Raw genomic sequence first — 24129 nt, 5'->3', positions numbered from 1 at the left:
GCCTCGTAAATCCGATATATCACAATCGCACAAAACTACCTTGTCGGTTATAAATAACCGGGCGTATAAAATCTTTCGGTCTGTCTGTTGGTTAATTGGAACCGACAGAAACTTAGGCAGGAATTAAGTCGGTTATGAAAACCCAGGCCCATCATGAAAAATACGCTTAATATACGTATATGTATATGAAGAGTCGTTCTGCATTTACCTCATTTCTTGGGGTTCATACACGAAACTTATTTCATTTTCTTCTTTTCATTTTCTTGAGAAAGAGAGAAAGAAAAGGAAACCCTAAATCACCTTCTACAACGGTCATTTCTAGGTATCAAATCTATCGAGATCGATACGTATTCCTTCAAATCTCGAACGACTTGTTCGATTTTCAGTCAAAATAATCAAATCGACATCGATTAGGTTACAATTTGTAAGCATTTCTGGTCAATTCGAATTAAGGTTTTTTGTTGAGATTTTCATGAAATTGAGATTTTTTTAGGCTAAATGAGGTCGGAAAGTGTAATAAACGAAAGGAATTTACAAATTTCTCCAACGAGTTCAAGATCTGTTACAGAAACTGTAAATGGATCTCATAAATTTGTTATACAGGGGTATTCGCTAGCGAAGGGAATGGGAATTGGTAAACATATAGCAAGTGAGAATTTCACAGTTGGAGGTTATCAATGGGCGATATATTTTTATCCTGATGGGAAAAATCCAGAGGATAATTCGTCTTATGTTTCTGTTTTCATTGCGTTAGCGAGTGAAGGAACTGATGTGAGAGCTCTTTTTGAGCTGACTTTGGTTGATCAAAGCGGGAAAGAAAAACATAAGGTTCATAGTCATTTTGATCGATCTTTAGAAAGCGGACCTTATACGTTGAAGTATCGAGGGAGTATGTGGTAAGCTTGTTCTTGTTCCTTTCATATCCTTGAATGTGGTTTATCTATTTTTTATAACCTCAATTATATTGCGTTAGTATAATTTAGTCCATTGATTCAATGTTATTACTACTTATTTGTTACATTGTCTGAAGTCACTTTTAAATTTGAGAAAAAAAGGAAATGAATGCTTTAGAAAGGGAAGACATAGTATACATGCTTATCTGCCAACTATTTTTAATTATTGTGTGCTATTTGGAATATACAGTACCTACTACCTACCATTGCTTAGCTTCTTTACTTTCTGCCTCGTCACTTAGCGTAAACAGTCATACAATTTGAAACATCGAAGTTACTTGATTATTCTTGGATGCACACACACGAGTACAGATTAAGCAAAGGCTATATATACACCCACTTTTGATGAATTTGATGCCTTTTAAATAAGGACTGGTGAATATCATGCTGATTTCTGTATCTTGGCGCAATTGTCGAATCATAGCTAATACAAGCAGATGCATTAATCTCCTCTAAACCAGCATACTTTGTCCTGCTATTACTTTTTCAGGGGTTATAAACGCTTTTTTAGACGAGCTATGCTTGAAACATCTGATTTTCTTAAGGATGATTGCCTGAAAATTAATTGCACCGTTGGTGTAGTGGTATCAAAAGTCGACCCCTCGAGGTTACCCTCTATTGTAGTCCCAGAATCTGATATTGGATCCCATTTTGGTATGCTACTGGATAACAAGGATGGTTCAGATATTGTATTTGATGTGTCGGGAGAGAAATTCCATGCTCATAAGTTGGTATTGGCGGCTCGTTCTCCTGCATTGCGAGCCGAGTTCTTCGATGATTTAGAAGAAAATAAGCAGGAGATTGTTGTTACAGAGCTGGAACCTAAGGTCTTTAAGGTGAAAATATTCTAGGCATTCCCATGCGGGCTTTCTTATTTTCAGAGATTATATCTGTAGGTTTGCATAATTATCATTGTATGTATCCCTATTTATTCTTGTTTCTTTTTTTAAGTTTTCCGTTGTATGTTGTTGACAGGCTATGTTGCACTTTATATACCGAGATACTCTTGTGGAAGATGAGGAATTGTTAGCATCAAGTTCATCTTGTGAATTTTCTGTATCTGACACATTGATTGCCAAGATATTAGCTGCTGCAGACAAATATGGTCTGATTAGACTTAGACTAATGTGCGAGTCCTATCTTTGTAAGGATATATCCATAGGTTCTGTTGCGAGAATGCTTGCATTGGCTGATCGCTACCAAGCTGCGGAATTAAAAGCTGCCTGCCTAAAATTTGCTGCTGAAAATTTAGCAGGTATACTTGTTAGCTTTAGTTTAGCCATTTCTCCTTTATCTAGTATTTATCTTGCGAAGCAAAGACACAAGTTTCAGTTTTCAAGATTACATTAACAGATTAGCCTGTGTGAGAAAAAAAAAACTAAATATAATAAATCATAACCTTTATGCACCTTTACATTAATAATCATGTACAGTGCTCAGTTTCAAAAATACTTGTAGTGTTAAACATATATATTTACTGTTATATCCATTTATCAACATATATTTACTGTTATATCCATTTATCATGATGAGCACTTTTTTCGAATCTCTATCCACACATAATTTGTTTGTTCTCCATAAACAATTATATGTTGATACGTGCTAATGTCCGTCTTCACATTGGTCGATAAATTGAAAGCCATCCCTTCCTCTGACTTTGGGTGTCTGATTTATGAGATAAACTCAAAAGCATCCAAGGGGTACCAAGTGCTTTGGTTAATTCAGGTGTGCTTTTTGAATTAGACGTATTGGATAATGAGGTTATATAGGTTGAATCTACTAACCCTAAAGCCATATGTATGTGTGTGTATATAAGTCATCACGTCCATGTTACCTAGAGTCCAAGTTTTTTCCACTTCCAGAATAAATGTCTCCACTAGTGTGGCATGCTTAACAAACTTCTCTAAAAGTCTTGAATTGGATGTTTACTATAGCAGTGAGCCTCAATTTTATTTCTTATAATCCTAATGCGACTTAAAATGAAAGCTGGCTCAGAGAATCTTCACAATTTGATGGCTGATACAGTAAAACTTCTATATAAGAGTAGCCCCGGGAAACCGTGCAAATTGTTCTGATAGAGAGGTTACTTTTACAAATGTTAGACCAAGTTGGGACTTGAAATTTTGAGTACGCTTATATGGAGATTTTACTGTATCATAATATACTTTCTCTTCTAGATTCTGGTCAGGATTTGCCTATTTTCCAGTTCTATCCTTGTCAAAATGTTGCTATCTTCTCTTTTACGAGGCTGAAATTTAGTTATTTCAACAACAAGGGTTGTTTAGTCATCATAGCGGATGCATTCTGTATCAGTCGCATGATTACAATTATTTATTTATTTTTCTGATAAACGGCTTGTGTTGGTTTCGTAACCTTGCGAAGCAACATCGCTGGCTGCATGGTTTTACTAGCTAAGTGGAAAAATTGTTTTGACTGGTTGGCTGATAAAGTAAACATTCTGTATAATAGTTGTAAGCAAAAAAATGTGTGATTATGTTGATAAGTTTTTTCATTTTTAGGGTAAGTTTGTTGCTTATTCATTTTCAGAGTTTAGGTTTAGTAATACTTATGCTCTCTATCTATCTGTTTAGCAACTGTTACTTCCTCTGCCATATTTGTAATGCCTCAAATGCCGCTTTCTCACGCAGCTATAATGAGATCAGATGGGTTTGAGTATCTCAAAGAGAATTGCCCAGCGTTGCAGTCAGAAATCCTGAAGACTGTAGCTGGGTGTGAAGAGGAATGCAGCAGTGGGGGTGGAAAGAGCCGAAGTGTTTGGGCCCAGCTCTCAGACCGTGGGGATACCAGTGGAAGAAGAGTGCGGCAAAGGACGACCTGAGGTACAAGCTATAGATTTCGATTCTTGTGCTTACTGAGCCTTTTTGTAAATTGTGTTGTCCCAAAACAAGTTAATTGAAAAACAAGATAAAAAAAGAAAGTAGAAAGAGCAAATACATTCCCTTCACTGTTTCAGCCCTTCTTGTTTAGTCTATATATGATGATGATGAAAAAGAATTGCAGTGCACAAAAGTCCCGAACATTGTGGAAGTTGTAAAATCGTTTTTGTAAAAACTGACAACAATTGGAAAGTGGATATTCTCACTTGTTTCACTTTTGTCTACTCTCTTTCTCTCGTTTTTTTCTTTCTTTCTTTGTTCAGCTCCTCATGAGAATCTTGTGCATCTGTTTGTATTGGCCCTTCGCTTTGTTGTGTTTGGTTTGCATCCGAATATAATATTTTTGCACCTGGAATAATCCCCTTATCCTTAGGTATAGGGGACTTCATATAGTTGAAATATAACGAAAGTGGAGATGTTCAATCCTTCCTCGTCCATGCTTATGCCCTTGCCAAGTCCACTAGGAGATTTAGTATTATTTACTTACTTACTTGCACACCTGACACCACTGGAAGAAAACAACCTTCAAACTTGGTTCCTAGAACATGGGAAAGACTTGTCTCATGTCTCCTATAAAGCTTTGGTGGATCTTCTGTTACTGACATGAAGATGCTCGCATGGGATGAGTGTTTTCAGTCCAGCCAAGATGATGCATTGCTCAAGTGGCAGATGAGACAATTAAAGAGGCAGCACATTGGCAACTCAGACTGATATCAATCTGTGGGCAGGTTGAATGTGTTCCAGTTCCAGGTTTTTAGTTGCATGTATTTTTAAGCAGAAATTGAGCACTCATAAAATGCTACTTATCACTCTATTTACCATCCAAACGTTTTATATTTGTAACATTTTTGAGGTGCAACATATTTTACTTGTTTTATAAAACACTAACTGAACCTTACAAACCCGAGGAAGGCTCCTGCTGCTGCACCATCTACCAAATCAGCATTCAGGAAATCAGAGGTACTAAACCCTAGAGATACATTCATTAGCAGCTGTCATCTGCTACTAAATTGCCTTCCCTGGAGGGATGCTGAAACCTAATCCTTCCAAACGTGGTAGCTAACTTCGTTGATGCAGAAATGATTCCACCAGTTCCAGCAGAACTCTGTCCCTGTGGCAGTCGTAACTGGGTGATCCACGGAGTTGTAGACTTCTCTCACAGTTTGCCAAACAGGATTAACATAAACATAAGAGCAGTGGCAGAATAGATGGCTTTAGGCTCCTTTTGACACAATGGGCACATATCAGCAATATCAAGCCCTCTTATTCATAAGGTTAGTCTTGCCATGAGCAAGAAGCCAAAGAAAGTGCTTGGCACGAGAGGGACACAAGGGCTTTGCCGCATTGTAACATGCTTTAACCTAGACCTGATCATCATCATTGCTATGGCACCAGATAAGATGATGATCAGCTGGCGGATCTGGACTAGTGGAAGAAATAGCTTTGGTCTGGGATAAGGTGCTGACTGTTGATGAATTGAGATATTGGACGATAATAAGATTTGATAAAATATACTACTAAGAATTTTTACCTGCTTCCTACACACACGAGTAGTTTTGCATTCGGATTAAAACCTGGCTTTGATATTACTGTCACTTGCTTAAAAAAGATTCAGGCGATTTCCAGCAGGCAAAATAATACTACTAAGATTCAGGAGTACTAAGATTTGATAAAATATACTACTAAGATTCAGGAGTAGTAATTAAGTTTCTAAAATTGGTTTGCCGATGAAAAGTAATAAACCCTAAGCTTCCTCAGTTCCGGTCCAATTTTGCAGTAGATATTTTTACAACAGCCATTCCCCAACTTCCACCGCAAAATGTTTTAACTGATCGATCACGTCACGGGTGTAAGAAAGCACTGTGTTTTTATGCAACACTGTCACTGAGAGAGAAAAGGAAAGAAGATATAAAGTCCCAAGAAAAAAAAAATTAATTCACCTTTTTTCAGGTTCGTTCAACTTTTATTATAATTAGCTGCTACTTGGGATTGCAAGGGTCGGTGGGAAGTAGAAGATCATTTTACCATTTGAGTGAAGCTCAACATAAAAGAGGGATTTTTTTGTTTTTTTGGGTGGTTTTGATGGGCTTATTGGAATTTGAATCACTACCTAATGCTGCTGGTAGTGGAAAAGGTTGTATTTCATGGGGATTTAGAAGTTTGATTAGGAGAAAACAGGTTGATTCAGCTCATGTTAAAAAATATGGAAAACATCCACAGTTGGCTAAGGAATTATCTATCCTTGAGCTCATTGCCATTGGTAATTTATTGACCATCAATATCTTGTTTTCTGCTCTTTTTCTTTTCAATCTGGGGTTTTTTCCTTGAATCAGTTGTTGTGATTTCTTTGATGATTTGAATAGGTGTTGGATCAACCATTGGAGCTGGTGTTTATGTTCTTGTTGGAACAGTTGCTAGAGAGCATTGTGGACCTGCTCTAACCATATCTTTCTTCATAGCTGGAATTGCTGCTGCTCTATCAGCATTCTGTTATGCAGAGCTTGCTTGTCGCTGTCCGTCTGCTGGGAGTGCGTATCATTATTCGTACATTTGTGTTGGAGAAGGGTAATTGCAGTGGATCACATTAACATTTTTACTTGTGTTTTGGTTTGACGAAAATAATCTATACATATTTCCACCAAAACTGTGTTGTGTTGTCTTTCAATCAGTGATTTTAGTTTGTAACTGATGGCAGCGTTGCTTGGCTTATTGGTTGGGCACTCATCCTTGAATATACAATTGGTGGTTCAGCTGTTGCTCGTGGCATATCCCCAAATCTGGTAGCATTGAATTTCATTAAGCTCCAATATTAATCTTTCGCTTATCTTGTGTGCATGGGATCTGGCTTGTTCATGTTGAGCTTTCCTAGGTTATTATTTTACGAATTGTCTGTTAGTTGCTTTTTTTTGCAAGGGTCCTAAAGAGAGTACAGTTCTACAAGAAAATGAGTTCTGCACTACTCAAAAATTTGTTTTGAAATATTTTTTCATGTGATGCGCCTAATCTTTCTAAAGTTTTATTTGAGAGATGTGGATCAGATTTGTATTAAGAAAAACTTTCTTGAATTGCCGTCTTTTAAGAAAGAGTGAGCCTAAAAGAACAAGAAGCTTCCTTAACGGTTCACCATTTCGATAATGATCAATTTTCATTTCCTTTTAACAAATACTTGTTTTTTTCACTTCCAGGCTTTATTTTTTGGAGGGGAGGGCAATCTACCTGTCTTCTTAGCTCGTACATACTTTCCTGGACTTGATGTTGTAGTTGATCCATGTGCCGCACTTCTAGTTTTTGTCGTCACTGGGCTCTTGTGCATGGGAATCAAGGAGGTACATTTTTCACTTTAAACCTCATCAACACTTTCGGTGTGAGGTTTTGATCTTACTGCCTATGATGGACCTACATCTTCTGCAGAGCTCGTTTGCGCAAGGTATTGTCACTACGGCGAATATCTGTGTCATGTTTTTTGTAGTACTTGCTGGTGGCTATCTTGGTTTTAAAACTGGATGGGCTGGATATCAACTTCCTACAGGGTAAAGTGGGTTTCTTTCTATGTTCCTATTTTAGTATGGTAACTGAAGCAATAATGATCCGTAATCTTACCTTTTAGGTATTTTCCGTTTGGAGTGGATGGAATGCTTGCTGGGTCTGCAACAGTTTTCTTTGCATACATAGGGTTCGATTCGGTTTCTTGCACTGCTGAGGAGGTAAAGTTGAGGTCACTATTGAACATCTCTGAGCCAAACCTTAGTATCTTCAAAAATTTGAATCCACGAACCTCTCTTAAATTTTGCTGTATGATTTTTATTGGCTGCAGGTCAAGAACCCTCAACGTGATTTGCCGTTGGGTATAGGGATGTCCCTATCCATATGTTGCATGTTGTATATGCTTGTGTCTGTTGTTATTGTTGGCCTGGTACCATACTATGCAATGGATCCTGATACCCCTATTTCATCTGCATTTGCCGGCCAAGGCATGCAATGGGCAGTGTAAGTAAAGAAATATTATATATTTTGTTGGCTTTGTTTATTTATTTCCATTATCTCATCTCCTTCCCCATTCTCTACTGAAGATACATAATCACGACTGGAGCAGTCACTGCGCTCTGCTCAAACTTGATGGGATCTCTTCTTCCGCAGGTAATTAACTTGAGAACCTTTTGTCTTTTTGAGTCATTCTTAGTTTGTAGTGGTGCTTAGTTTTACCGCTGCCTTCCAAAAGAGTTCAAATTTTGCTATTGATTGCTTGTTGTAAGAACTAATTTTATCTATCCGAGAGAATCTTTCATGATTGAAGTTAATTTGCTTAGATACTAGCATAGATTCATGGCAATGGCCACTGGCCTTTTAAGAGAATGACCAAAAGGTTAGGGATATTTCTCACAAAAGTTTCCCTTATTGACGTCTCTAAACGTATATAATACTGGAGGGGTGATTTTTGTTTAATTCAGTATGTGCATTTTCTGATTCTGTATTGTTATATTCACCTCATTTTCTAGTACTGTAGATTATTTATTTTTATATTTTGCTTGTTGAGATCTAAATATTCTTGTAATTGTTTTTTCAGCCTCGAATCTTGATGCTTATGGCTAGAGACGGTTTGCTCCCTTCTTTTTTTTCGGACGTCAACAAACACACCCAAGTTCCTGTAAAGAGCACAATAGTTACTGGGATATGTGCTGCACTATTGTCGTTCTTTATGGATGTTTCTCAATTAGCAGGGATGGTACGTAAAACTTTATTCCGCTATGCGCAGTATTCAGAAATTTGCAATTGTCATATGCTCACACTAAGAATCAAGCAACAATGAAAAGGTCAATCTGGAATTTGCAGGTCAGTGTGGGAACTCTTCTCGCGTTCACTATTGTTGCTATCTCTATTTTGATTTTAAGATATGTTCCACCAGATGAAGTGCCTCTATCATCGTCAGATCATGAAACATTTGATTCAGTTTCAACACAGTACAGTTATACTACTCCAGAAATTGATGGAAGTAACACTAAGGATCCGATAGTTTCTACTAAGAATAACAAATGTTTCCAACCTGAAGCTGAAACATCTATTGGCTATCCTCTTATAGTAAAAGACATAGATTCTGGTCATGGTAAGTTATGTTTTTTATTCTAGAGGATGTTGACGCAGTAGAATATCGGGTTCAAATACAGGATTTTGGTAGATTTGGCGTGACAATGTTTTTTTTCCTTCTCTTGACCTTTTTTTTTGTGAATTGGTCATAGTTTCTACCTGTTAATTACTTTTCTGCTTTATGCTGATTGTTGCAGATAAATTGAATGAACAAAAGAGACGACGAGTTGCAGCTTGGAACATAGCCTTTGTTTGCGTAGGAGTGTTTCTGGTCACCTCTGCAGCTTCTTCAGCTGAAAACTTGCCCGGGTAATATTAACTATAACTTTCATCCTAATAATTGAGCATGATCTAAAAGTCACCATTTCTAGTAGTTAATAGTTAATACTAATGCAACGTTATATCTGGAATCATTTTTTGTGGATATTATGATGGTTGTTTCCATTATCGGTCGTGGAGGTTCTATATTTCTTTTGGCCAAAGGCTGTTGTCGCAGCTCTGAAAGATAGTTCGATTGGTCCTACGCGACTTCTCAATTTTCTTTTCTTGTTTTTAGAACTGCTCGCTACCTGTTGTGCGGAATTGGTGTCTCTCTTCTTTTGTGTGGTCTAATTGTGCTATCGTGGATTGATCAAGATAATGCGAGACACAGCTTTGGACACATTGGAGGTATATTTCACTCCATTATTCTCATGCCCTCACTAAGAACTAAAATTACGAGGTTAATTCAAGAAGATGGGTAGCTCACCTGGGTTACTGCATTAGTAGACTACTCTAGTCATCATACAAATACATTGATAAATCCCATCTTGGCGATCTTTAAATTGAATAATCATCCGCTGGTGGATCGTAGGTGGATCATAGGCCTGCTAGATATTCTAGCATTTGATTGTATCGCCCTGTAATGAGTGAACAGACCCCTATGGGTTGTCTGAATTTTGTTTTCCAAAATAGAATAGTTTATATTTTTGAAGTTGCATTTCCCGAAAATGCCAATGTGTTTATTAACCCACCTTTGGAGTGGGGAGTGGGGAGCAAATTAAACTATGTATGTCGGGGAACCACTTACCTTTGTAGGTTCATCTAGATATTGTTCCAATTTGTTGTTGCTTTCAGTATATTACGCACAGAGCATAGTCTGGTCTGGTGTAATGGTTTGTAGAGTAGTCAGGATAACTGTTTGAACTTATGCAGGTTTCACTTGCCCTTTCGTTCCTCTCCTACCAATTGCAAGCATTCTTATAAATGTCTACTTACTGATCAATCTCGGGTTAGTTTCTTGATCCATTTTATATGTGCACAATTTTAAACTCCCTCTGTTTTTAAAAATAGAGGGAGTATTTTATTGGTGGGTAAATGAGGCTTACACCTGTTATCTGATCACATTTTGCTCTTTTTGGATTCAGAATTGGCACGTGGATTCGTGTTTCTGTGTGGTTGATACTCGGTGTCTTCGTTTATTTATGTTATGGGCGAACCCATAGTTTGCTGCACAAAGCAGTGTATGTGCCAAAAGAACAAGCCGAAGAGATCTGTCAGAGATCAGGGTATCTCACTTAAGAGAAACACCAGATCATCATTGACTCTACAACTCAGACATCCAGATTCATCATCAATTTTCGTGTTTCCCACACAGATCATGGAACCTCATGCATTTGTATTCGTGGCGTTTTCTGGACTGCTTGCAGTGATGTACATTTTTCTTCTGTATCTGCTTATAACAGCAACTATTCTTTAGCAGGGTTGAACTCATGGTATTTCATGTATATACCTATTGAGATTTGAGACTCGGGACAGGTTCACCAGCAGTTCCCACTGAATTTAAAAAGAAGATGTAAATACTTTTACAAGTTCTATTTTGCAGACGAACTAAAGAAATAAAAATAACCATTTTAAGCCCGAGTGCCTACAATCTCATTTGCGTCTTATGTGCTTCAGCTGTAGGCGGTGAAAATTCTATATAGTGAAAATTCAGAGCTGCCTTGTAAAATTCAGATTACTAGAGTAGAAACTACCTTCTTTTTTTGTTTTTGTTTTTTTTGATAAGTCAAATTTAAAATGATTGTCAACAGAGAGTTGAAATTACCATTTAGTCCTAAAAATAATATAATAGAGTTAGTTTGTTTGGTCCTAGAAATTGTTGTTTGGATTACACTATTAGAGAATCAAAGATTTAGGAAGATCCGTTGGATTTTTTTATTTTTTTATTTTTTTTTGAAGGAATCAGAGGCTACTGCCCCAAACTTTTATTTCAAATAGGAATAGAGCACGCGCATACGCGCGTGATATATATCTTATTATCGACAACAATAACAACAATTCTCAAAAAATGTAAACTCTAAATGATCAGTTTAATCAAAAGATTCAAACACTCACAAACTAAAATAAACCAAAATTAAGATGCACCTTAGCAGTAATAAGCTTCCACCCTTTTTTTTTCTTCTGATATGCTTTTTATCAAACACTTTATGTGAAATAACCTACCAACAAATTCTCATCTTCCAAGAATGCACAGAGCGGTTTCCCATCCGAAATCAATACTATCACTGGATCACTAAAATCCCGAAAGCACAAACACTAAATCAGTCACTTCCAAAAATAAATTTCCATAATAAAATTAATAGCAATTCAACCTTCCAAAAAGAGATAACAATCAAAATTAATAAAATTATACCTATCAAATGTATCAGTGGCAAGAATGATGAAGGAGTTTGAGTATGTTATGTAACTATGTATGTGTGTCCTATGTGTACTATTGAATAATAACTTTTGCAGTTATGTAGTAGTTATCAAATAGGTAGTTACGGAAGTAGTTTCTTCTAGGATGCTATATATACGTGTGTTATGTAATAATAGAAGGTTATGACTTGAATTATGAAAAAGTTGGAGTTCTTCTATGATTAGGAGTTTGATTACACTCGAAGTAATCGGTGGGAGGTCTGGTATCCCTTGAATGATACCGGAGGTATTGGTGTCCCTCTAATGAGACCACAACAATCGGTTCCTTGCCATGATCATACTTAACTTTGTAGGCGAAATCAAGACGAGTTATGTGAGACCATAACAATCGGTATACAGAGCAGGTTTTTCTTCTTCCGCACCAATCTTACATAACATGGCAGTATCCGATTAAACTATCCAAGTATCTTATTTTGCTTAAATTTTATGGTTTTGGTTTTGTTTTTAATATAAAAAAACTCAAAGTTGCGTTAGTTAGAGGAGTTTTTTCTTAAAAAAAAATATCGGTCATATTTCTTGCTTGATTTTGTGCAAGAGTTTCAAAAACTTAAAACATTGTTCTCAAACACTTTTCTAAATCAAATCTTCAGAGAATATTTTATGGTTTGCTGGAATTCCTTCTGATAGATTTTCTAGACTTTGGGTTTGAGATATTTGTTAAGTCTTTCTTGACGAAAAGGAAAAAAAATGTATCAATATGGTTTTGAAGTTAATATGCAGTGGATCATACTAAAACTTCATGATACGTGGGTTCTTGACAGTTTAAATGAAATCAAAGAAGAATATTATGATATAACAGAATCAAAGTTTCCTTGTAATTTGTATTCATGTCACCATTACATGCATTTCCAGAAAAGGAAGAATTTACATTTTTTGAAGTTCAGACCTATCTACTTTGTTATCTTCCTCAAGGCAAACGATAGAGTTATGGATATGCTGAAGGGATGGAACTATGCATAACTGATAGTGATAAGTCTTCTAACTTGCGGAGAGTAAAACATTTGATCAACAAGAAAATCTACAAAATATTGATAATAAGACAACACTTATACCAGACAAAAACTTCATCAAGCAAAGAGTATTGGCGTTTACAACCTTGAGGACAAGGTTGTTTTCAAGGGGGAAGGAATGTTATGTAACTATGTACGTGTGTCCTATGTGTAGTATTGGATAATAACTTGTGCAGTTATGTTGTAGTTATCAAATAGGTAGTTACGGAAGTAGTTTCTTCTAGGATGCTATATATACGTGTGTTATGTAATAATAAAAGGTTATGAATTGAATCATGAAAATGCTGGAGTTCTTCTCTGATTAGGAGTTTGATTACACTCGAAGTAATCGATGGGAGGTTTGGTGTCCCTCGAATGATACCGGAGGTATTGGTGTCCCTCTAACGAGACCACAACAATCGGTTCCTTGCCATGATCATACTTAACTTTGTAGGCGAAATCAAGACGAGTTATATAAGACCATAACAAAGTACTCTTGAGAAGTTGAGCTCCTGAAATAATGGTTCTTAATTGGGTTCCATTAAACCTTCCCCTGAAATTTTAATTGTATGATTAAAAGTATTATGGTGAAAAAGATGTAGAATGAACGAAAGAGAGAAAATATAATCACACGGAGAGGGAAGAAATTAAATAAATTTCTACGGGTAGATGTTCCATTTAATTTCTTATAGAGAAATGCGGTTTGATTATAAAGAATCGCAGATTCTTATAGAGTCTATAATTAAAATTTCCTCTGGATTATAAAGAATAGATCCTAACCTGCTCCCACAGTAAATGTTTTTTTTTCATAAACATTGAAACTTAAAAACTCAATTACAAAACAGTCCATACTTTCGGCTTTTGATAGGCATTTGAAAAAATTGAATCAAAGGCAATTCTGGAAAATTAAAATTTACAGCTTCAAACATTGTTGCTAAGGGGAGTTCCCTTTATATAATAGAATAGATACCTCATTATATTGAGGTTAGAAGGGTTACATTGGACACTTGGAAGCCATGAATACATGCAATTACATCAAAGAGATACAACATACAAATTGAAATACATGAAAAAATACTAAAATACAAAAGCATTATATACATGTACTTCATTGAGGAATTCGATTGAGAGATGGTATGAGAACTTAGAATCCACCATTTGAAAATCTCTTCAAATTATTGTCTTCAATAAGACTAGATGCTCCTAAAGAGGAGTAATCAGCACAATTAATCGAAATCGCGATCAAATCTTTTCGCCAAGGATCCACATGTAGATCTTCGTCTAGTCGACGTAGATCGCCCTCACATATGTATTTGAAACAATTATGAGAATCGTTGGAAATACCTAAAAGGTTGTATGAAATTGCAATATATAATAGAAAATCTAATTGTCTAGAACAGACAATTAGATGTAAAAATAAAATAAGATATAAAAGAAACATAATAATACCTAAATAGGGATTATAGTTTAATTGATAATAATTACATACTATTAAAAATATATACTTGCTAAGATTCTCTAGATCTACCCGGTTGAACCGAGCAAATCTAGGTTAAAAAGATGGAGATGGTAAGAAGAAAGTTCCGAGATAATTTTTGGGAAAATACGGTTATTTTTTGGAAGAAGACGAGAGAGAAATCCCTGAAAATCTGTTGGATATTATATGAAGGGTCGGGATCCGATAACAAAACCTTTTGACAAAACTCATTTACCGTTGGATCTTTTACATCCGACGGTTAACATAGTTGACGACATGGCACAAAATTTATTTCTAGCACGCGTTTAGGTAATAGGATGGAGGAATTTTAGTTAAATATGATCGACAATTTTGTACCAGATGCGAATATGTTAAGTGTATTACAATCATGATGATGATTAGTTTGATACTTCCTCCGTCCCAAAATTGATGAGCTAGTTGTTTTTAAATTTGTCCCATAAATAGATGTTTATTTCACTAATCAAGGGGTATTACTGAAAGTACCCTTTTAATTGATTATTGTTACTATAAGAAATATGCATAATTTGATAGGCATGTTTATATTCGTTACGTAGGTGCTTTAAAATAATTTTCAACGGTATAAAGTTTACGAAAAACCGTGGTATAGTTTAAGAGATAAATCATTTCTAAGTTTTACTAGTTACTATCCATGAGGGTATAATTGTAAAAAATAATTAAATATACCCCTCTTTCCTCACTGCCTTAAAAATTGTGCAAACTACAACTAGCTCATCTAATTTGGGACGGAGCGAGTATATCTTAGAATAATTATTCAATGTTATTTGATAAAAAATGTTGGTGAAGTACGTACCGTATTTACGTCATTGATTTTGAGTTAATGGTGAGCAAGAATGAAAAATCCTAACGGATTAAAGCTTGTAACAATTATCTTTTTTTTTTGAAGCATAGAATTTATTATAATAAGTTTAATTTACAACTTGTCGTGGGCATGTGGTACCCACAGAGTCTTGAAATAAAATATGACTGATAAAGGATGGGATTTCCCGGTCCCAGATTTTGGTTCAATAGTTTCCTGTTTGGCTTCCATCCGCTGCATGGTTTGCTAATCCATCCGCTGCTTGATTTCCTTCCCTGTAGTTGTGTTGTATAGCGACTTGTGGGATTTGCCTAAGTCTCATTTTTATTTCTTCAATCATTCCTGCTATGTGCCAAGGTGGTGAGGTAGTTGTTGTGATGAAACGCAGGAGGTTCTCCGAGTCTGTTTCAAAAAGGATTCTAGACCATTGTCTCTCTGATGTTGTTCTTGAAGCCAAAAGTAAGGCCCATGTTTCTGCAGTTAGTGTTGTCTTAATTCCTAGTGGTTGAGCCATAGATATTAATCTTCGTGCATCAGAGTCTCTACAGACGAATCCGGCTCCTGCAAATCCCGGGTGGCCTCTGGCTGCTCCATCTGTGTTAATCTTAATCCAGTTGATATTCGGAGTGGACCAACCCACCGCTATTGTTGCTATTCTTTTATCTGTTATCGGGTGGTTGAATGTTGGTGTATCTCCTGGTATGATTGGTGGTTAAGCGTGCAGTGCCCAAGAAAATTCTTGTTGTAGTTTTTGTGCCCAGGCTACGATTTCTTCTGAAGTTGTTTGTTTTTGTTGGTAAATTAGATCATTTATGGATAGCCATAGGGTCTAGAATAGGAAACAGACTGAGGAGATTTTAGAAGTTGATGTTGGCTGCTGCGGGATTTGGGAAATGGTTATTTGTGGAGTTAAGGTGAAGGTTGGGGTAGGGTTGGTGTTTGGTGCATTTGAAAGTTGGTTGAATAAGATGTACCAAGAAGAAGCCGTCGTTGGACAATGAATTAAAAGGTGGCCTGCTATTTCCATATCAGTATTGCATCTTGGGCATATGTCTGAGTTGGTCACATGGATTCGATGTAAGAAAGAGAAGCTCCTTCATTGATGGCTTTCCACAAGAAAAGCCGAATTTTTTGTGGACATGGTAAAGTCACATGGACGCTTGAATCCAAATCAATTGTTTTCGCACATATCCAAAGTTGTAACGTTGATGGTCGTTTACATATTATTTGGCTTATAGTATATTATTCGTCAAATTTTGAGAAATTGATTTTAGGTTTTTGTAAACACAAAACTGGTTAAAAAGACCAAAATCAACAATTCCTGGGTAAAAAAGACATGTAAAATTTGATACTATTTAAATGGACAACAAAAAATAGCCAGGATGTAAAGAGTTTCATCCTACCCATTTTGAAATGCTTTTTATTATTTTTAATTTACATCAGGATGCATCCAGTTTCATCCTCACTCTTTTTTAAGTTTAAGCCAGGATGAATCCAGTTTCATTCTTGCTATTTTTTTGGTGTCCATTTCACCCATACTAATTTTTACTCGTCCATTTGAACCATGTTTTAAAAATATTTGGACAAATGAATCATTTTCCGTTTTGTAAATTATTTTGTGTCTGTGAATTCTTTTGATCATTGATAACCGTAAGTATAGGTTTTCTTTTTATCTGATCTAAAATTAAATCTACCAAGAGCTTCATACGAGAATGATAGATTAGAGAGAATAAATATGTTGGAGAAGATTGATGGATTTTTAATTTCATTTTTATATCCTAAACCTTATTCATGGCCAAACACAAACTTAGACTAAATTAAGTGTCGTATCGTCAACTATCCCAACTGTCAGATGTGTATGATCCAATGGTAAATAAGTTTTGTCAAAACATTTTGTAACCGTCGGATAATTCAGAGTTTATCTGAATTATTCAGATTTTCCAAATAGATTTGGATACAATACGTAAATATATTATTAGTATTTTAATTAAATAAAAACATCGCTAATGTATGCAATTTATGGGTTTTCCCAGTTTCAATTTCATTATCTCTCTAATGGTTCTCTTAAATTCATCGGAGGTTTTCCATAGCATTATAGGCGTTTCTAGCGATTGTTACAACAATTGTTTCAAATACACCAAGGACAATTTCTTTCGGCTTGACGTATATCTACAGTTTCATAAAGATCTATGCCTACCGGATTTGATTGTGATAATGATGTTTTGTGGTTATTGCTCCCTTTTGGGACAACATCTTAATGAAGAAGACAGTGAAGAAGAAGATAAATTCTTCAAATCAAAATGGCATAATTCTAATTCAAAAGTCATTCCACAAGTATCATCAATTTCCTTTTTGAAATTCATGTAGTTAATACGTTTGTATTACAATTTGCTTATTGTTGTGATACAAAAAAATTGTATTTTATTATTTTTTTCAATGATGTATCTGAACAAGATCTATATAATATTTCAATATTAATGAAATTGAGAGGATTACCTCTAACCCTTCTCTTTTCAGATCTACTTTCTCTCATTTTTTTCTTTCTTCTTTTTGCTTATGAAGATGATGAAGACGACGATGATGGAGATGGTGATGACGACGATGACGATGAAGACAATGATGAAATGATTCTTCTTCTTCCATTTTTTCTAGGTTTTTGACGACGAAGATGATGATGAACGATGAAGATTTTTTGTGTTCTTCTTCTCTGCTACTGTTGTTGTTGTTGTCGAAGATGATGAAGACGATGAAGATTTAGAGAATGAACTCTATTTTTAGATCTTTTTATTAGGTGTTCATTCGAAAAAATGAACTCTGATTTTTTGTTGTGTGTTCGTGTTAAAGAATGAATTGTGTTTTAGTTCTTGAACTATTAGATGTTCATTCGAAAGAATGAACTCTGTTTTTTTTTATGAATTCTTGTTGTGTGTTCATGTTAAAATAATGAACTATGTTCTAGGCTTGAATTAGTTCATTTTGACGAATAAACTCTGATCTTTGTCCATAATTATGAACTTTGATTGGATGTTCATTTTGACGAATGAACTCTGATTTTTGTTCATGATAATGAACAAAGATTGGGTATTCATTTGAAAGAGTGAACTCTGATTTTGTTCATAATAATGAACTTTGATTGGGTGTTCATTTGAAAGAATGAACTCTGTTTTCAGACTTGATTTAGTGGTTTTGGTTAGGTGTTCATTCGAAAGAATGAACTCTGTTTTTTGTTCATAATAATGAATTTTTTATTGTGTATTCATTCTTGAACTCGAATCTATAAAACAGAATGAACCTCTATAAGAAAATAAGTAGGAAGTTCAGAATTCATCAGAGAGCATGAACTCAAATAATAATGGAAATTGAAAAGTTACGGAAATTAATGCTAAATTAGTAAGAAAGGGTATTTTTATCCATTTTATATTTTCAAATAATTATGGACCAAACAGAAAACGCTTTTTCGCACTGGAACAAATAGTCTTGGGACCACCTAAAAAAGGACCAAACGATAATTTCCCCATTACTAGATTGCACTAAATTTTCAGATTTTACAAAACTAAAAAACTAGTTCTGATATTACAGGAAAATGCAGAAAATATATTCTAAAGCTATCCACAGTGTAATCTTGTTGAACAACAAAAATATTTCCCCACCAGTTTACAAAATTCAGAAGCAGTAAATAACTCACAGCGTTGTCATGATAAAGAACTTACAAAGATAAATAAATGGTACTTCACAAGTAAGATATGATGGCATCATTGAATTGTTGAAGTGATAAATAAGATTAACCTAGGAAGATTTTCCAAGGCCATTGTGAAGTACATCCAAGCAGAAACAACAAAACCAAAGAAAGAAATATCCTCCTGAAATATTAGTAATTGGTTTGAGAATCTAAAGAGTCTATCGTGGATCTTCTAGTAGGAGCAGAACCATCTGATTCTGCCGAATACACAAATACATCAAGTTAAACCAATCAGTATCATACAAGCATATTGTAGTAGGGTAAAAACTGATTCTGGAGAAAAGAGTAAAAATGGGTAGGTTGATGAGAAACGAGTCTAGACCCTAAACAAATGTACCGCACATGAGTACTTTAGACTCGAGAGATCAATATGTACAATTCTGGCCTAAACCAAGAAATGGCCGTTCCAGTCTCTCTTCGATCACAAAATGAAGGAGAAGAATTGATATTAGTGAGGGAAGCAGAGAATGTGTTAAGATCAGATAGACAGCTCCATAGGATGTGACTGTTTATGACTTATCTCAGAAGATGAAACTCGCTTTAAAAATGGTAAGCCGTAAGTTCTATGTGTTCTCTGGAAATTTTTGTGTTAGTTTTTTGAATAGATTGAAATCTATTTGTATTAAGTCATAGTCGAACACCCCGATCTCATAGGAAGCGAGAGTTGTGGAGTAGTGAAGTTGTGGAGACGTGTGAAGGTGGTAAAATCGTTCCCTACTATGAAGGTAGGAACGACGGTTGTGTACCCACTTCTCCTTTACTCATTGATTGTCCGCTCTTCCTGTCACTTTCTCAAAATGGGTATATTGCACATCGCATGTTGTAAACCGCCAGACCAATACCCTGACGAACATCCCTCAATTAATTGTGACATGTTTGATGTCTCGAGTATTTTGTAGAATTTAATACCTAGTCGTTACTTGCATAGTCATATTACTTGCATGGTAAAGTGTATGTGATATGGAGCAAGTCACATCATGACTAATAATGAAGAGTGAAGCAATTCCTCCATGGTAACTGATGAGTGGGCCCACCACTATGACATGCGAGAAGTGGTCATAAATATATGATTATTCCAGCAACTAACATATATCGTGGGTCTTGTTTGTAAAACCTAATATTTCCACCAATCATGTGCAAGTTAGGCAGTAGGTGGCCATAAGTGACAAGTCAAACACTGCTTTTCATGACATCAATGAGAGGTGATGAGTGGTCATAAAAGAATGGAAAAATATATATATGAGTATGAAAGTAGTCACGCACATGTATCAATACATATGGTCTCATAATCACATTAACCCACCTTTTGAACGAAAGAGCGAACGAAAATTTATGTTAATACATGAAGAAACTCGTGGAATTTCGTAGTCAGAAAACTCAGATGTGAGACCCTTCACTAAAACTGTTGTAGAATTCCCAAACGAACTCGGATTCTAGTGAAACTCCCATCCATTCTTATCAGAAAAGAATTTCTTATCTTTGAACGCGGGAATATTTAGGTTTTGAGATCGTCTAAGAGGTGGAAACTGCCCAACAGTAAAAACTTAGGGAGAATTCAGAAGGAATTCTGTCAATTTTCATCCATGAACTAGATCGTTCTTTAGGTTGTATCTTTTAGATCATTAATCCGATTGATGTGATTTTTTAGTATGTTTCGACCAATAGGGATCGAGATATCGTGCTTGCTCCATTTTAGGGAAAAAAATCTAATTTTGTGAGTTGACACAAAATTAAGTTAAAAAATTAAATTTTGTGAATTGTCACAGAATTAATCAATTTAGGCGAATTTCGTACGTTTATACAAAATTACTAATTTTTTACTCTTGCAACTAGCGCAACTCTAGTCTTGTTGGCGCAGCTTGCGCCGGTACTTTCATGCATATTATAATTCAGACACTTCGAGGGATTCATGATACTCAGCTACGAGTGAATCATTAATCGTCATGTCATGTCATGTCATTATTAAGGGTTCAGCTAGGCACACATCGTAAATTAAATACTCATTAGGCTCTATACTAGTGAATAATTCATTTAGGAGCTTGAGTTTCAATACAATAAAATTATAGAATGTCTGGGAATATTGCAATATGCATTATTATTCTGATAATTTGCGTATATGCAGATACTGAGTTTTACAGTAAATACAATTTTTATATGTATACATATATTTTCTGAATCCAACCGGGCGAAGCTCATAAATATAGCTATACACATACCGGAAGAGCGGCATAGACACTCACCATATTTTTTATTTTCTTGCGTAATATAAACATATCAAGATCTGCTACTTCTGATGTCGGGTCAGGGAGACAGACTTTTACAGTTTTCGCCCTAAACCAAAAACCACCATCAATATTAAGTCCCCTGCTTAGCACGTAACCGTGACCTTGTTGCGCGGTAAGCACTAGATGCTGACAGGTGAAAATAAAATTCATAAGATAAAGTAGACAAATGTTACTAGGAGAGAGCAGCTGGCTTGATCCCTAATCAAGACACGTCCAATGAAGCATCGAGGCGAATAAAAATCATCCCTCTAACATGTTGGTGTCGACTGGTCTCAGGTACAGCAGGAAAATAACCGGCTGAGATCTCAAACCGTATCCACGCGGGAAAAGAAGAAATCATTCCATTTTCCGGATCTTGCAAACTTGTTAGATATAAAAGGGAGCACTTGGATCCTTCGTCTCGCACCGATCAACACAAGAGCTACTCCTTTATTCTTTCTTCTGCTGATAGGTAAGTATATCGTCTTCCTTTGTCGTCTCTTTCTTCTCTTTTTATTTTATTATATATATACATATATGTTGTGTTAATTGCTGATGTAACTGTAATTCCATGAATTCTGCAGCGCATGATGGGAACCCTTAGCAATGATCATACTCCTAACTCTTCAGAAGAGCAGTTCGAAGATGACGAACTAGAATTACTATATTTGAAGAAGTATTGGCTAATAGATCGTCCATTTCGTGAAGCTGGAGAAGATATACAGGGTATGTCCCTTGCGCATCTAAGCATCGTTCGAGAATGTTTTCATGCTTTTTTGGCTTAGGTGAGTATGGAAGAAAAGTGGAGATGTGATGAAGCATATCAGCAGACGAGCGCTAGAGCTGAAATATTCGCAGCTCATCAAAAGTGGCGATGTGGTTGAGCAGGAGAAACTTATGGGTAGACATGAATACCCTATTCATAATGGGGTTGTGATTCTGGACTCTGATATAGACGAACCCTTTTCTGGGGTAATTCTCAAGAGGATATTGAAGTAGCTTCTGAAGGAAACTCCGATGAAACTGGCTCTAATCCCGATAGTTAGATCTTCTGTTATCGCAATTTCCTTTATAGATGAACATCCTTATTTTCCGCCATTTTGTAGATGTTTCTTTGATATTTTAGCAATTTTGCTTTATAATGTTGGAGCCAGATACTCTTTGAATAATAATTCTTTAATCATATCGCATTATGATTATTCTTATATTTACGATTGAATGGATGAATGAAAATTCCAATGATTAGGGAATCCAAATTTACGGAAGATGAAAAAGCGGGGGGTCTAACAACCACACTCAATATTTCGTTTAGGCAATCTGTATGGACAACTTAAACAAATATAATGCAAGAGAATCAACTAGACAGTCAGACTCAATCAATGGAAATATATCCAAAAGTTGTATCTATGTTTCTCAATGTAATCAGCAAATCAAACAGATAGAATCTATGAGCCTGATTGTTATGTGAAAAAAGTTGAACAGTACCAAAGACCAATATTCAAGTGCCAATCAATTCATATCAACAACCAAAGGTTGGATTATCTAATTGATTGAACTACGCACAACCTATGATATTTCAATTATTTAAACAAATATAATGCGGAAAAGAAATAACACAGACACCGGAAATTTTGTTAACGAGGAAACCGCAAATGCAGAAAAACCGCAGGACCTAGTCCATATTTGAACACCACGCTGTATTAAGTCGTTACAGACACTAGCCTACTGCAAGTTAACTTTGGACTGGAATGTAGTTGAGCCCTAACCAATATCACACTGATCAAGGTACAGTCACGTTCCTTACGCCTCTGAATCCTAGCAGGACTCTAAACACTTGATTCCCTTAGCTGATCTCACCCACAACTAAGACTTGCTACGACCCAAAGTCGAAGACTTGATAAACAAATCTGTCTCACACATAAAAGTCTATTGAATAGATAAATCTGTCTCCCACAAAAATGCCTATGAGTTTTGTTCCGTCTTTTGATAAATCAGGGTGAACAGGAACCAGTTGATACACCGGACTTAATAGTATGGTAGCGAAACAAAATATTTTGGAATCACAAACGATGAGACGAAGATGTTTGTAACTACTTTTTATCTTGCCTACCGGAGATTAAATCTCGATCAAATCTTATAGAAGATAATACTCAATACGATATCTCTAACTAGAGAACACGCAACTACCGAGAAAATAGTTGGTCTGGCTTCACAATCCCAGTGAAGTCTTTAAGTTGTTAACCTATAATGGTTTTAAGAAAAACCTAGGTTAAAGGATAATCAACACTAGTCGCAACTAGTATCACACAAGATTGTGGATATTAGGTTTCCCGGTTGCTAGATTTCTCCCTTAAATAGTCTTCAAATCATGGTTTGCAATGAATGTTACCTTGGTAACAAAGCATCCAATATTCACCGTTAGATGAAAACCTGATTAGAATCAAGCTAATATCTTTCAACCGTTATATCGAACTTAGCTTGTTATACACAAATGAAAAGTGACCTCATTTCGATAAGAGTAACCGTACCTAAACGTGTACACCTTATTGGATCAACAATAGTTAACCGAAGTTAGCCATATGAACACTTTCATATTAACCTTGTTCATCTTAACACAACTAGTTCAAATGACTCAAATAAGACTAGTTATAGAGTTGTTCAATTGTTTGTATTCTCATAGAAGTACACAAGACACAATTGAAAGAAAATCAATTTTGATTCACTCGAATCAATTCATGAACATTATAGCCACGATTTTCAAATTATTGCATTCCTTAATTTATAAATGTATTAGTTCATAAACAAACCGATTTTAGAACATAACCTACTCAAATATGCAAACGGGTATGCATACCTAAGTGGCCGGATTTGGTCTGGGTGGCGTATGCGGATGGGTACGCATACTGTCATACACCACCAAACTCAGTTGAATTCCCGGACTTGAACTTACTCCGGTACGCATAGGGGTATGCATATTAAATTCTCAGACTTCAACTAACAAACCAGTGAAAAAGCGGGGGCTAACAACACCACCCAATATTTCGCTTAGCAATCTGTATGGACAAACTTGAATATACTTTTAAGAGAATCAACAAGACTTAATCAATTAAAAGTATATCAACGAGTTTATATCTCTCTCTTGATTTGATTT

At 35.7% G+C, this 24129-nt stretch overlaps 2 protein-coding genes across 2 annotated transcripts; both read left to right on the top strand.

Annotated features, from left to right (window-relative positions):
* Positions 1 to 222: 222 nt before the first annotated feature.
* Positions 223 to 4064, top strand: LOC113298865 (BTB/POZ and MATH domain-containing protein 4-like). Its single transcript, XM_026547728.1, has 4 exons — positions 223 to 896; positions 1444 to 1789; positions 1929 to 2208; positions 3602 to 4064. The coding sequence occupies exons 1-4, from the start codon at positions 499 to 501 to the stop codon at positions 3790 to 3792; spliced, it is 1215 nt and encodes a 404-aa protein (XP_026403513.1). The 5' UTR covers positions 223 to 498; the 3' UTR covers positions 3793 to 4064.
* Positions 4065 to 5419: 1355 nt separating this feature from the next.
* Positions 5420 to 10828, top strand: LOC113298864 (cationic amino acid transporter 2, vacuolar-like). The gene is made up of 14 exons (XM_026547727.1): positions 5420 to 6110; positions 6214 to 6415; positions 6546 to 6630; positions 7036 to 7176; positions 7262 to 7380; positions 7458 to 7554; positions 7665 to 7837; positions 7921 to 7987; positions 8415 to 8573; positions 8681 to 8951; positions 9130 to 9241; positions 9489 to 9601; positions 10127 to 10202; positions 10339 to 10828. Exons 1-14 carry the CDS (start codon positions 5933 to 5935, stop codon positions 10490 to 10492), a joined length of 1947 nt encoding a protein of 648 aa, XP_026403512.1. The 5' UTR covers positions 5420 to 5932; the 3' UTR covers positions 10493 to 10828.
* Positions 10829 to 24129: the final 13301 nt, after the last annotated feature.

This window comes from Papaver somniferum, chromosome 7, assembly GCF_003573695.1.
Source record: "Papaver somniferum cultivar HN1 chromosome 7, ASM357369v1, whole genome shotgun sequence".
NCBI lineage: Eukaryota > Viridiplantae > Streptophyta > Magnoliopsida > Ranunculales > Papaveraceae > Papaver > Papaver somniferum.
Note: the sequence above shows the minus strand (reverse complement) of the source record. Positions and strands in the feature narration are given on the sequence as shown.

What these genes read in the sequence shown, in the direction of transcription:
- LOC113298865 (XM_026547728.1), top strand. Translation starts at nt 499, where the DNA reads ATGAGGTCGGAAAGTGTAATAAACGAAAGGAATTTACAAATTTCTCCA. An exon ending in AAGTATCGAGGGAGTATGTG is followed by an intron (nt 897 to 1,443) that starts GTAAGCTTGTTC and finishes TTACTTTTTCAG; the next exon opens with GGGTTATAAACGCTTTTTTA. An exon ending in TGCTGCTGAAAATTTAGCAG is followed by an intron (nt 2,209 to 3,601) that starts GTATACTTGTTA and finishes TTTCTCACGCAG; the next exon opens with CTATAATGAGATCAGATGGG.
- LOC113298864 (XM_026547727.1), top strand. Translation starts at nt 5,933, where the DNA reads ATGGGCTTATTGGAATTTGAATCACTACCTAATGCTGCTGGTAGTGGA. An exon ending in TGTGCATGGGAATCAAGGAG is followed by an intron (nt 7,177 to 7,261) that starts GTACATTTTTCA and finishes CATCTTCTGCAG; the next exon opens with AGCTCGTTTGCGCAAGGTAT. An exon ending in TCAGCTGAAAACTTGCCCGG is followed by an intron (nt 9,242 to 9,488) that starts GTAATATTAACT and finishes TCTTGTTTTTAG; the next exon opens with AACTGCTCGCTACCTGTTGT.